Here is a 14,961-nt window from a genome sequence, read left to right on the forward strand (position 1 = left end):
TATCTCTAAATAACCATATTTCAAATTTAAACTTTGAATCCCTTGTAGCAGCTGAGGCAAATAAAAACCATTATTTTGATATTGTGTTCTAAATTATGTAAAGTTATATTCCACATCTTCTATCCCACTGGTTAACTCATTCTGGATGATACTGTCTGTTTTCATGGTTGTCAGCAACACTATATGAATTCTTTTGGAAGTACCCAGAAAACAATAAGCTATTGCCTTGTAATGGCAGTATTTGTAACTTGGGTAAGGTTTAACTCTTGAAGTATATGATTGGTACATTGATGATCTAGGACAAAGGCATGCTACTGTATTTTGACATTTTTCATTCTTCTGTTTTTAAACCTAACGAGAGACCTTTTTATCTCTTTGCAGAGGTAAATGCAGTGTCACTCTGCTAAATGAAACTGAAGCAGTCTTTTCGTATCTGGAGAAAGAGGTGAGATTTATTACTTTTATGTCTCCCACAGAGGAAATGAGTTATATTGCCTCAAACTTTCGTTAACCCTTTTTTGCCTACCCTGTGCCATACCCATTCCTTTCATTGACTTTGAATGCATATACAGTAGCCGTAAACTCATGCATCTTCAGCTATGTGCTCATGTATATGTGCACATCTGTGACAATTAGTATGCAGTAACCAAATGAATTATCAGTAAACATTATTGATATAATATTATAACTGTCTTGTGATGTGGTATTTGTTCTTTGGCAGCAGCACAGTGCTGGTTATTTTCCAATTAGATGTTATTAACAAAGCTGCGAGGGGACTGCTATAAAGAAGCACAAGACCTGACACAAGTTAATGCATGTGTGCAAGACTTCTGAAGGCTCTATTAATGCATATAATTCAGACTAACATAGGCAGCCTTACACTCATGTCTCTCTGCTGTTCCTTCAGATTGTAGTTCACTTCCTCAGGTAGTCTACTTATTCCTATAAAGGTATATGTGCACATAACACAATGAGTATATGGTAGGAAGGTTGTTGTGAATGTCCAGTTTTGCCTGTTAAACCAAGGAATTTAAAACAAACAGTTGCTAAAGTAACACACACAAAATGCAGGAAGAACTCAGCATGTCAAGCAGCATCTATTAAAATCAGTCTGTTTTGGACTGAGACTCTTCTTCAGGACTGGAAAGGAAGGGGGAAAATGCCAGAATAAAAAGTTGGGGGAGGGAAAGGAGGATAGCTAGAAGGTGATGGCTGGGGAGGAAAGCAAAGGGCTAGAGAGGAAGGAGAGGAAAGTGGGCCATAGGAGAAAGAGAAGAAGGAGGGGACCCAGGAGAGGTGATAGGCAGGTGAGAAGAGGTAAAAGGTCAGAGTGGGAACAAAAGAAGAGGTGAAGGGTGTGGTTTTTTTTTTAACGGTAGGAGAGATGTATGTTCATGCTATCAGCTTGGAGGCTAACCAGACAGAAGATAAGGTATTGCTCCTCTACCTGAGGATGGCCTCATCTTGACACAAGAGGAGGCCATGGACTGGCATGTTATAACAGGAATAAGAATTGGAATTAAACTGTTTGACCACTGGGAAGTTCTGCTTTTGGCAGATAGAGCAGAGATGCTCAAACTGCCCCCCCCCCACCAATTTATGATGGATCTCACCAATGTAAAGTTGGCCGCATCAGGAGCACCGGCCATAATGGATAATCCCAGCAGGTTCACATGTGAAGTGTTGCCTCACCTGGAAGGACTGTTTGCGATCTTGAAAAGAGGTGAATGGGCAGATGTAGCACTTTGGCTGCTTAAGTGGCGGGAGGGAGATTAATTGTTAAAATATTGGGTGCAGAGTTGAAAATCACTGTTGTAAGCACCTACAAAAAATGTGTGAGATTTTACTTAGTATCTTAGTAGTTCTTTCTGGGTAAGTGTATCCTAATTGAGCGTCAATTTAATATTTTCTTTCCAAGCCTTTGGAATCTGCAGCAGGCTGCATTAGCTTGTACATAGGACATAGAAACCTACAGCACATTACAGGCCCTTCGGCCCACCATGTTGTGCCGACCATGTAACCTACTCTAGAAACTGCCTAGAAGTTCCCTAGTGCATAGCCCTCTCGTTTTCTAAGCTCCATGTATCTATCTAAGAGTAATCTATGTAATTCACTACACATGCACAGTTCACAAATAAAAGTAATGATATGGGAAAATGGTAATTGTTAATGGAGCCAATGAGAGAATTGTTCATTTTGTGAGTGTGTCCTGTGGATTTTGAGTAAGAACCTCAAATTATGAGGAAAGGAGTGCGGGCTCATAAATATCTCCCCACTGGAGTAGAACCATCCCAGGGTAGGTTTTCTCGCTGAGACAATTATAGACCCTGGATCATCATCCTCTGCTTTGGAGCATGAGGGAATGTTGTAGGTTATGAGCTGCTTTTACCCAGAGAGGGAAGATATTATCATATTAGTCTATCATTCTCAATAATCTTTCTTCTTTTCCTTCAGGACTCCTTTTTTTATTGCCTAGTTTATGATCCACAACAGAAAACTCTGCTGGCAGATAAAGGTGAGATCCGTGTTGGTCCCAGATACCAAGCGGATATCCCTGATCTGCTCAAAGAAGGTGGGTATTAACAATACAGAAGTTAAGTTTTACATTTATTCTGAATAGGATTTCAAGTTTTTTTTGCCTTGTTCTGGATCTATGGCTGTGGGAGGGATACCCAAGAAACATGTTTCAGTACAAGATCTAAGCCATTCAACTAGTCCCATATCCATATAAAATTGGATGATCAAATCTCAGTCATGTTCACTTCCACATACATTTAATGTCTTTCATTTGTGAGGATGAAAGGGGGGGAGTCACACTTGGTTACCCCTTCCAAGAATTCAATCAAATTAGTTAGATCTTCACTTAACAGAGAGGTCACAGTCGATATGCAGTTCAGATAAACTGCTATTAGATTGTTCAATTCCACTCAAGACTTTATACACACATGCATTGAGACCAAAACAACACTTTGACATAGTAACAAGTAACAAGCAAGGTAACTACTGCTCCATAAAAGTATCATGCAATCATTATCTTCAACAGCCTACTTTGGCAACGGCATTACCATCACAGAGTCCCATTCCATCAATATTCTAGGTGGCAGAGTTGGCAGTGTGGTGGTATAATAATAACAAGTCTGAAGCTGAGTACTCTGCTCTGAGGGATCCAGTATTTTGCATCTCAGAACAATTCCACAAAACATAAGCCAAGAGCATGTTGGAATGCCCTCTTGTATGAATAAGTGTTGTTCCAATAATTCCCAAGAAGTTCAATACCAGTAGCCTGCTGGATTTGCACCCAATTCTAAATTTCCATTCTCTCCACCATTGAATTATCATGATTGCACTGCATATCATCCATATAATTTTCCTTTTATGCTTCCGCTAAGATGGCGGTGCGCTGGGACGCAGCATCGTCTCTAGATCCAACCAAAGGAGTGATTGTTCGCTCTTTAAGTTTGTTTTCACGATCACAAGCCACTGTTGGTTATTAAGGACATCAAGTATTGTAGGTCTACCCACTAGCAAGTTGCTTGATAGTGATGCAGCTAGACTTGTTGTGTACCGTGTTTGAGGCTGCATCAGCCACCCAGGAAAGGAGGTCAGCAGTGCACGATCCAACAGATAGGGGTGATTGTCTTAGATGATTTTGTTGTGATTGCAAGATCCTACTGGATATTGGTAATATAGAACACTGTGTCTGATTTACTGGTTCACCAGTGAAACCAATGGCGGGAGAGCTGCCTGGCCTTGGTTGTGGTGCAGACCAGGCCTCATTCATGTCTTGGAGCCACCTGTTGCAGCCACTGAGGAAGGACCTGGCTCTGTGCCACTGGATTCCATACTGGGTTGGAGCTGTCTCCTCCCACTGGTGCTACCTTCCAGTGCTGGCTCGGTGGGAGATGAGCTGGATTGGGTTTGACTGCAGCTGAGTTGTGCAATCTAAGGAACTGCTGCCGGCTGTTCTTCCAGAAATGTGGTTCCAGGTCAACATCCATGCACCATCAATCTACAGGCCACAACACTCAGTCACTTAGGCTGTTTTTTTGCTATCATAATTATATGTGTGTGTGACTGGTTTTGTGTTTTGCACCTTGACCCCCGAAAAATGCCATTTCATTTGGTTGTATTCATATATATTAATTGTATTCATATATACAAATAAACGAACTTAAAATAAAGTGCAGAGATTTGTCTAGGCTTCTCTGAGCAGACCTTGCAGAAAATGCACCCTTCATTATCAAGGCAGTGTATGGAGCACAGCCTCATATGGGTTCTTGTTTAGGATTCACTGCATCTTAACATCTCCATTTTTTGTTACATCTCCATTCCTCGTTGCTAGGTCTACACCATTGGTTTCTCTCGCTAACAGCATTTTGGGAATATCTTCACTCAGAAGTCCTTCACTACCTTCTCACGGGCAGTAAGGGATGGGTAATAAATGCTGGTCTTGCCACTGTTGCTCACGTCCCAAAAATGCATAAGCCTTTTGAAGGTTGAAGGTGCTGCAGACTGATTGTTGGGTTGAAAAAGTACTCTTGTTGTTGTTTTGCTTCTGCTTTTGATATGAACAATCTGCAATTATACGTAAGCAAAGAAATTCACTTTCCAAATTCCCTTCTGTGGTTGCATTTTCCAGATTTAATATGTAGTCTGAACCTGTTCTGTGCTGTTCTCTATGCACTTATGATCTGTGTTGTTTTATTTCCTCAGATGAAGATGATGAAAGAGACCAGTTAAAACTTGAAGTCAAAATATGGGACCCAGACAGTCCATTGACTGACAGGCAGATTGACCAGTTTTTAGTCCTTGCACGGTGAGTGCATGCATTGTTGTAGTGCTGAAGGTGCGAGATACGGCTCTAGTTAAAACTTAGTAATGTCTGTGTTTCCATTAGTGGGGCAAGGGACCAAGTGTAATATATCAAAGTTTGCTGATGAACAGAGTTAAGTAGCACTGTAGGCACCGAGAAGGACATAAGAAGGCTTCAGATACCGAAAAGCTAAGTGAATGGGTGACGGCATGAAAAATAGAATAAAAGTTAGGGAAATGTGAGATCATGACTGGCAGGAAATGCAAATTTTTTTGAAAATAGTATGTTTGTATTTGAAGGGGCCTCTGTGGGAAATGGTATCTTTAGCAAACTTGAGGCCTGCTGCTTTTGTTGGACAGCTAACATGGACCCTGAAAGAAAAATTCTCTATTTCAGATGTCGTAATTAGCTGATAACCTGGCATGGCAATAATTCCTCACTTAGCCATGCTCTCCAGAAATGCATAATGTTCTTCCCTAGCAAATTTTAATTGTTTTGACAAGAGGGGGGAAACAAAAGAGTTGCCTGCAGTATTGCCCCACTGTTAGTAGGATGGTTATCTTTATGTATTGTATCATTCATTCACTTGGGTGGAATTATGTCCCCTTAAAAGGAGCTGTTTCTTGTAGGTGTATAGTCTGCTTAATGGCTTTGCCCCTTCTCTGTCTCTTGCAGATCTGTTGGGACATTTGCTCGGGCCTTAGACTGTAGCAGCTCTATACGGCAACCAAGTTTGCACATGAGTGCTGCTGCTGCCTCCAGAGACATCACACTGGTAAGAGTGGGAATATTCATGGACTTCCAGTGTTTAGTAACTGCACACTTAAGCTATTAACTTGAGATGGTTTTATTTGATAGTGTGAGAGATAAGCCTAAAGGCCATTTAAAAATACTTTTCACCATGATAGCTTTAACATTGTCATTTTTGACTTTGCATCTACTGATGTTCTTTGTGTTTTGACATACTGCAACAAGAGGTCATTCAAACATTGTGCCTATTCGGTATGTTAGAGTTACTGAAGTTTAATCCTTATCCCTGATTTACTAATATATAAGAAAGACATGATCCAGTGAGAAACAAACCTTGTGATGTTCATAAAAATCCAAAAAAACTGCATAGAAACAGAACATAGAACATAGAAAACATAAAGCACAATACAGGCCCTTCGGCCCACAAAGCTGTGCCGAACATATCCCTACCTTAGAACTATCTAGGCTTTACCCATAGCCCTCTATTTTTCTAAGCTCCATGTAGCCATCCAGGAGTCTCTTAAAAGACCCTATCGTTTCCGCCTTCACCACTGCCGCCGGCAGCCCATTCCACACACTCATCACTCTCTGCGTTTAAAAAAAAAACAACAACTTACCCCTGACATCTCCTCTGTACCTACTCGCCAGCACCTTAAAACAATGCCCTCTCACGCTAGCCAATTCAGCACTGGGGAAAAGCCTCTGACTATCCACATGATCAATGCCTCTCATTATCTTATACACCTCTATCAAGTCACCTCTCATCCTCCGTCACTCCAAGGAGAAAAGGCCGAGTTCACTCAACCTATTCTCATAAGGCATGCTTCCCAATCCAGGCAACATCCTTGTAGATCTCCTCTGCAACCTTTCTATGGTTTCCACATCCTTCCTGTTGTGAGGTGACCAGAATTGAGCACAGTACTCCAAGTGGGGTCTGACCAGGGTCCTATATAGCTGCAACATAGTTCTCGACTCTTAAACTCAGTCCCACGATTGATGAAGGCCAATGCCCCATATGCCACCTTAACCACAGAGTCAACCTGCGTAGCAGCTTTGAGTGTCCTATGGACTCGGACCCCAAGATCCCTATGATCCTCCACACTGCCAAGAGTCTTACCATTAATACTATATTCTGCCATCATATTTGACCAACCAAAATGAACCACATCGCACTTATCTGGGTTGAACTCTGTCTGCCTCTTCTCAGCCCAGTTTTGCATCCTATCAGTGTTCCACTGTAACCTTTCACAGCCCTCCACACTATCCACAACACCCCCAACCTTTGTTTCATCAGCAAATTTACTAACCCACCCCTCCACTTCCCCATCCAGGTCATTTATAAAAATCACAAAGAATAGGGTCCCAGAACAGATCCCTGAGGCACACCACTGGTCACTGACCTCCATGCAGAATATGACCTGTCTACAACTGGTCACTGGCCTCCATGCAGAATATGACCTGTCTACAACTATTCTTTGCCTCCTGTGGGCAAGCCAGTTCTGGATCCACAAAGCAATGTCCCCTTGGATCCCATGTCTCCTTACTTTCTCAATAAGCCTTGCATGGGGTACCTTATCAAATGCCTTGCTAAAATCCATATGCACTACATCTACGGTTCTACCTTCATCAATGTGCTTAGTCACATCCTCAAAAAATTCAATCAGGCTTGTGAGGCACAACCTGCCTTTGACAAAGCCATGCTGACTATTCCTAATCATATTATGCCTCTCCAAATGTTCATAAATCCTGCCTCTCAGAATCTTCTCCATCAACTTACCAACAACTGGACTAAGACTCACAGGCCTGCAATGAAAGACTCAGATGTCTGCAATGAAAACCAGAAATTTTGAAAAATTCTGCAGAGAGAGCAGCATCTGTAAAAAGAGAAATTGAACAGTTAAGGTTGAAAACCCGTTGTCAGATCTGGGAAATAGATAAAAAGGATCATAGAATCAGCTTGCATCCCTTCAGTCAGTCAAGTAGCCATCTATTCTAATTCCATTTGCCAACACTTAATAATATTCCATGCCACTGCAATTCACATGACATTTGAATGTTGTGAGAGCATCTACCTCCACTATCGCCTTGGGCAGTGTGTTTCAGACTGCACACACTTTCTAGTTGCTCCGCCTCTCCCCTCTAAACCCTTAAGGCTGATTTATACTTGTACGTCAAATGTACGTCGCAGGTATTGCGTACCCTACGCCGTAGGGTGACGTGCACCTCCCCAAAAATGTAACTCGCGCGTCGAGGCGACCCAGACCGTAGCAACTGTATTGGTCCGCTTGGTAGCATCACACTTCCTTTAACGCAGTTCCGGTTGCTGTTCTCTGCCATGTCTGTACACTGATGTGAAATAAGTGGTTGGAGATGATGAACCAAATCGTCAAATCTACCTACCGACATCCAAAAATATTTGAAATACATTTCCTCGTCCATGTCTCTCACAAAGAAACTCGACACAGTGGCATAGAAACCCCACCACCAACTAGCGTTTTGGCGGTGAATTACAGAGCGACGCAGACACAACTACACATGCTCACTACGGTGTAGGGCTATGCAAAAGTAAAAATCAGGGCTACGGCGTAGCCCGTACGCACAAGTATAAATCAGCCTTTACACTTCACCTGAAACTTGAGATTCTTGATGTTTTTATGAAAGGGATAATGTTTCCTTCTGTCTACAATACTTATCTATGCTCCACATAATTTTGATATCTCTGTCAGCACCCCGCCCCCTTTATTTCATTGATTCCAGGAAATCAAACCCAACCCACCTAGACTTTCCTCATAACATTCTCTTAAATCTCCTCTACACATGCTCTGGTGCAAATGTGTTCTTATGAAAATATGGCTTCCAAAATTGCTGCAATATCATAGCTAGACTCTTTCTAGAGTTTTATAATTCTGTAATGTGGCCTCTGGTGTTATATTCTATGTCCCCTTAATGAGGGCATGCATCCTGTATCACAAACAAGAGAAAACCTGCAGATGCTGGAAATCCGAGCAACATACACAAAATGTTGGAGGAACTCAGCAGGTCAGCAGGCATCTGTGGAAAAAAGTACAGCTGACGTTTCGGACCGAAACCCTTTGAGAAGACGGTCTTTGACCACACGCTTACCTAGACAGTCCTGCCGTAGAGGGTTCAACCCGAAACGTCAACTGTACTTTTTTCCATAGATGCATAATGTATCCATCTTTGAACATAAGAAATAGGAGCAGGAGTAGGCCATCTGGCCCATCGAGCCTACCCTGCCATTCCATAAGATAATGGCTGATCTGTCCGTAAACTCAGCTCCATCTTCCCCATAACCCTTAATTCCCCAACTATGTAAAAATCTATCTAACTGTTTCTTAAACATATTTAGTGAAGAAGCCTCAACTGCTTCCCTGGGTAGAGAATTCCACAGATTCACCACTCTCTGGGAAAAGCAGTTTCTCCTCATCTCTCTTCTCCCCTGAATTTTGAGGCAATGTCCCCTAGTTCTAGTCTCACCTACCAATGGAAACAACTTTCCTCCTTCTATCTTATCTATCCCTTTCAATATTTTCTATAAGATCCCCTCTCATTCTTCTGAATTCCAGACAGTATAGTCCCAGGCGACTCAACCTCTCCTCATAGGTTAACCCCTTCATCTCTGGAATCAAACTGGTGAATCTCCTCTGCACTGCCTTCAAAGCCAGTATATCCTTCCTCAAGTATGGAGACCTGAACTGCACACAGTACTCCGGGTGCGGCCTCACCAGTACCCTGTATAGTTGCAGCATGACCTCCCTGCTCTTGAATTCAGTCCCTTTAGCAATGAAATATATACATTGTCTTGTATATACTTGTGCTGCTGCTTTTACAATTTGTGGATGTCTACACCAAGGCCCTGCTGTTATTGTACCTGCCTTATCCACTTCCTCTGGCAGCTCATTCCATGCACATATCATCCTTTGCTTTTAAAAAAAGTTGCCCCTCAAGTTGCCTCCTATTAGATCTTTCTCCTCTTACCTTAAACCTACAGTGGTGCTAGAAAGTTTGTGAACCCTGTAGAATTTTCTTTATTTCTGCATAAATTTGACTTAAAATGTGATCATATCTTCATGCAAATCCTAAAACTAGGTAGAGAACCCAATTAAGTAAATAATACAAAATCATTATACTTCATTTATTTATTGAGAAAAAATAACCCAATATTACATGTATTTGTTGGAAAAAGTATGTGAACCTTTGCTTTCAGTAACTGGTGAGAGTGACCCCCTTGTACATCAATAAATGCAGCCAAATGTTTCTGGTAACTGTTGATCAGTCCTGCACGTTGGCTTGGAAGAATTTTAGTCCATTCCTCCTTACAAAACCTCTTTAGCTCTGGGAATTTTGTGAGCTTCTTTGCAAGAACTGCTTGCTTCAGGTCCTTCTATAGATTTTCTGTAGGATTAAGGTCAGGACTTTGACTCAGCCATTCTAAAACACAGTTTTCTTCTTTTTAAACCAATCTTTTCTTTCGGATTATTGTCTTGTTGTATTATCTAGCTTCTATTAAGCTTCAGGTGATGGACTGCTACCCTGACATTCTCCTGTAAAATGTCTTGATACAATTTTGAATTCATTGTTCCCTCAACGATTGCAAGCTGTTCAGGCCATGAGGTAGCAGAGCAGCCCAAACAATGATGCTTCTTCCACTATGCTTCACAGTTGGGGTGAGGTTTTGGTGTTGGTGTGCAGTGCCCTTTTTTCTCCAAATATAGTAATGTGCATATCTGCCAAAAATTTCAACCTTTGTCTCATCTGTCCACAGAACATTGTCCCAGAAGTGTTGTAGAACATCCAGGTGGTCTTTTGCAAACTTGAGACATACAGCAATATTTTTTTTGAGAGTAGTGGTTTCTTCTGTGGTGTGCTTCCATGATCACATGTTCAGTGTTTTTCTTATAATGGACACATGAACAGAGACTAGCAAGTTCTAGAGATTTCTGCAGGTCTTTTGCTGTTACCCTTGGGTGCTTTTTCATTTCCTTCACCATTGCACATTATGCTCTTGGTGTGATTTTTGCAGAATGCCCACTGTCCTAAGGAGAGTAGCAACAGTACTGAGATTCCTCCATTTGTAGACAATTTCTCTTACTGTGGACTAATGAACACTCGGATCTTTAGAAATGTTTTTGTAGCCTTTTCTAGCTTGATGCATCTCTACAAATTCTTCTAAGGTCTTTTGAAAGTTGTTTTGATCAAGGCATGGTGCGTGTAAACATCTTTCTTGAGAAGAGCAGACTCTGTCAGTAACCTGACTTTGTGTAGCACACATCAAAGTTGCTGGTGAACGCAGCAGGCCAGGCAGCATCTCTAGGAAGAGGTACAGTCGACATTTTGGGTCGAGACTCTTCGTCAGGACTAACTGAAAGAAGAGCTAGTAAGAAATTTGAAAGTGGGAGGGGGAGGGGAGACCTTTTTTATATAGGGCAGGGCACCTCTACAACCCACACCTCCAATCTCACCTCATTGACTGGAGCACCTGACTCCAAATTGCTTTTGTAGAAGGCATTACCCCAGAGGTTCACATACTTTTTCCAACAAATACATGTAATATTGGATTATTTTTCTCAATAAATGAACAATTATAATGTTTTTTGTTATTTATTTAATTGGGTCTGATCACATTTTAGGTCATTTATACAGAAGTAGAGAAAATTCTACAGGGTTCTCAAACTTTCTAGTATCACTGTATGACCTATATCTTAATCTCTAATTCTCTATAAGATAACTGCTCAGTCTACTAATTCCTAGCCTGTCTCACCATTCCCTGTAAGTTAGTATCTCCAATCCCAGAAAGATCCTTGTATATCTTTTCTGCATTCCTTCCATTTAAGAGTTGGTCATTGACTTCAGAAAAAGGGGTGGTGTAAAAATATTGGTGATGGTTGACAAATCTTTCTGAGTGCCTGAACCCTTCCTCATGGAGAACATAGAACAATAGAACTGTATAACACAGTGAGGGTCCTTTAGCCCACAACGTTGTGCTGACCTTTTAACCTACTGCAAGATCTATGTAACCCTTTCCTCCCATGTACCTCCCGATTTTTCATTCACCCATGTGCTTTACATCTTGCATAGCAACTAATCATTTTATTAACGAATGTTTTAAAATGCTGATCCTTGGTTTTGCATCCTTCCATGCGCTTGCCCATTTCAGTTTTATGATCAAACAACAGGAATTCTGCAAGTGCTGGAAATTCAAGCAACACACATCAAAGTTGCTGGTGAACGCAGCAGGCCAGGCAGCATCTCTAGGAAGAGGTACAGTCGACGTTTCAGGCCGAGACCCTTCGTCAGGACTAACTGAAGGAAGAGTGAGTAAGGGATTTGAGAGGGGGAGGGGGAGATCCAAAATGATAGGAGAAGACAGGAGGGGGAGGGATGGAGCCAAGAGCTGGACAGGTGATAGGCAAAAGGGGATACGAGAGGATCATGGGACAGGAGGTCTGGGAAGAAAGACAAGTGGGGGGGAACCCAGAGGATGGGCAAGAGGTATATTCAGAGGGACAGAGGGAGAAAAAGGAGAGTGAGAGAAAGAATGTGTGCATAAAAATAAGTAACAGACGGGGTACGAGGGGGAGGTGGGGCCTTAGCGGAAGTTAGAGAAGTCGATGTTCATGCCATCAGGTTGGAGGCTACCCAGAGGGAATATAAGGTGTTGTTCCTCCAACCTGAGTGTGGCTTCATCTTTACAGTAGAGGGGGCCGTGGATAGACATGTCAGAATGGGAATGGGATGTGGAATTAAAATGTGTGGCCACTGGGAGATCCTGCTTTCTCTGGCGGACAGAGCGTAGATGTTCAGCAAAGCGGTCTCCCAGTCTGCGTCGGGTCTCGCCAATATATAAAAGGTCACATCGGGAGCACCGGACGCAGTATATCACCCCAGTTGACTCACAGGTGAAGTGTTACCTCACCTGGAAGGACTGTTTGGGGCCCTGAATGGTGGTAAGGGAGGAAGTGTAAGGGCATGTGTAGCACTTGTTCCGCTTACACGGAAAAGTGCCAGGAGGGAGATCAGTGGGGAGGGATGGGGGGGACGAATGGACAAGGGAGTTGCGTAGGGAGTGATCCCTGCGGAATGCAGAGAGGGGGGGGAGGGAAAGATGTGCTTAGTGGTGGGATCCCATTGGAGGTGGCGGAACTTACGGAGAATAATATATTGGACCTGGAGGCTGGTGGGGTGGTAGGTGAGGACCAGGGGAACCCTATTCCTAGTGGGGTGGCGGGAGGATGGAGTGAGAGCAGATATATGTGAAATGGGGGAGATGCGTTTAAGAGCAGCGTTTCTTTTTTAAAGAAAGGGGCTTCCCTTCCTCCACTATCAACTCTGCTCTTAAACGCATACTGTGACATACGGTGATATACTGCGTCCGGTGCTCCCGATGTGGCCTTTTATATATTGGCGAGACCCGACGCAGACTGGGAGACCGCTCTGCTGAACATCTACGCTCTGTCTGCCAGAGAAAGCAGGATCTCCCAGTGGCCACACATTTTAATTCCACGTCCCATTACCATTCTGACATGTCTATCCACAGCCTCCTCTACTGCCAAGATGAAGCCACACTCAGGTTGGAGGAACAACACCTTATATTCCGTCTGGGTAGCCTCCAACCTGATGGCATGAACATCGACTTCTCTAACTTCCGCTAAGGCCCCACCTCCCCCTCGTACCCCATCTGTTACTTATTTTTATGCACACATTCTTTCTCTCACTCTCCTTTTTCTCCCTTTGTCCCTCTGAATATACCTCTTGCCCATTCTCTGGGTGCCCCCCCCTGTCTTTCTTCCCGGACCTCCTGTCCCATGATCCTCTCATATCCCCTTTTGCCTATCACCCGTCCAGCTCTTGGCTCCATCCCTCCCCCTCCTGTCTTCTATCACTTTGGATCTCCCCCTCCCCCTCCCACTTTCAAATCTCTTACTCACTCTTCCTTCAGTTAGTCCTGACGAAGGGTCTCGGCCTGAAACGTCGACTGCACCTCTTCCTAGAGATGCTGCCTGGCCTGCTGCGTTCACCAGCAACTTTGATGTGTGTTGCTCAGTTTTATGATGCTGAGCTCATACCTTTCTGGCTTTTTATGCACCCCTTCAATTTAAATTTGCTTTGTTTTGAGTGATTTCTAACCATTTTCTGCCCACCTCTCAATTGTTTTATGAATTGTTCACGCCCATGAGAGTCAGAGTGCTCCCAGTACTGGGAATAATCATTGCATTTCTGTCTAAACGCGTGTTAAAAATTACACTGGTTGTTACACAGTGCTGTTATACTGGTTGCTCTGCAACAAATTTTCCTTTGAAGGTTAGCTGTTGATTGTGAAAAATCCACTGAGTCATGCAAGAAATAAGTGAAATGTGCCTTTTTGATATCTTAGTAGTCTTCAGCAAGTAGTTAATTAGCTGAATATTTCAAGCCTGATAATTTGAGTCTGCGTAATGTTTGGTAGAACAAATGCTTCTGTATTGTCAAATTTTGATAGAACTGTGGACCATTTTTCTTCTCTTCAATCAAAATAATTCATTCTTATTTTAGCAACACACATCAAAGTTGCTGGTGAACGCAGCAGGCCAGGCAGCACCTTCGTCAGGGTCTCGGCCTGAAACGTCGACTGCGCCTCTTCCTATAGATGCTGCCTGGCCTGCTGCGTTCACCAGCAACTTTGATGTGTGTTCCTTGAATTTCCAGCATCTGCAGAATTCCTGTTGTTTTCATTCTTATTTTACATTGGTTTTGTTTGTAGATCTGTCATATCTGGATCATATTGATAGGTGTGTTACAAATTTTGTGTGTAGAAGGATGTTGTTCCTGTATTTGTTTGTCCTATATAAAGAATGATATACCTCAGTTAGCAATGCCGTCCTAGGTGTGAGTTGGGTGTGACTGACGGTTAAAATGAGAGTGCACGATGCTTGTAGTTTATGAATGGGGTATTTACTTCACTTCTGTCTTGGTTGCAGTTTCACTCCATGGATACATTGCATAAAAATAACTATGATGTGTCGAAAGCAATTTCAGCCTTGGTGCCTCAGGGAGGGCCTGTGTTATGCCGAGATGAAATGGAAGAATGGTCAGCCTCTGAAGCAAACCTATTTGAGGAAGCTCTTGAAAAATACGGCAAGGATTTTAGTGACATTCGACAAGACTTTGTGAGTACGGCTAGGAATTGTAAGCAGCCGGTATTTAAGAGTGTCACTTTTAAGTTGTGCATTGTGTGGGTTTAACTGGGTATGGGTCAGTGCCTATCTTGTTTATGGGAATGTGTGATGCACCAGACAGATTGAGCCATTTGTTATTTTTAATGATTTTTCAAAATAATTATCATAAACCTTTGCAGTATTTTCTTGTCACTTAGGAAGACAGACGAAAAATGACAGCCT

General features: G+C 42.6%; 1 protein-coding gene across 3 annotated transcripts in view; it reads left to right on the top strand.

Annotated features, from left to right (window-relative positions):
• LOC134352854 (metastasis-associated protein MTA1-like) overlaps window positions 1-14,961 on the top strand; it is a 181,339-nt gene that overhangs the window by 111,349 nt on the left and 55,029 nt on the right. For all 3 annotated transcript variants that reach the window (XM_063060373.1, XM_063060371.1, XM_063060372.1), the window contains 5 exons: window positions 382-445; window positions 2,455-2,572; window positions 4,714-4,816; window positions 5,489-5,588; window positions 14,542-14,730. In XM_063060373.1, coding sequence (XP_062916443.1) covers window positions 382-445; window positions 2,455-2,572; window positions 4,714-4,816; window positions 5,489-5,588; window positions 14,542-14,730 — 574 coding nt within the window. The remainder of the gene's footprint in view (window positions 1-381; window positions 446-2,454; window positions 2,573-4,713; window positions 4,817-5,488; window positions 5,589-14,541; window positions 14,731-14,961) is intronic.

This window comes from Mobula hypostoma, chromosome 10 (genome assembly GCF_963921235.1).
Source record: "Mobula hypostoma chromosome 10, sMobHyp1.1, whole genome shotgun sequence".
Lineage (NCBI taxonomy): Eukaryota > Metazoa > Chordata > Chondrichthyes > Myliobatiformes > Myliobatidae > Mobula > Mobula hypostoma.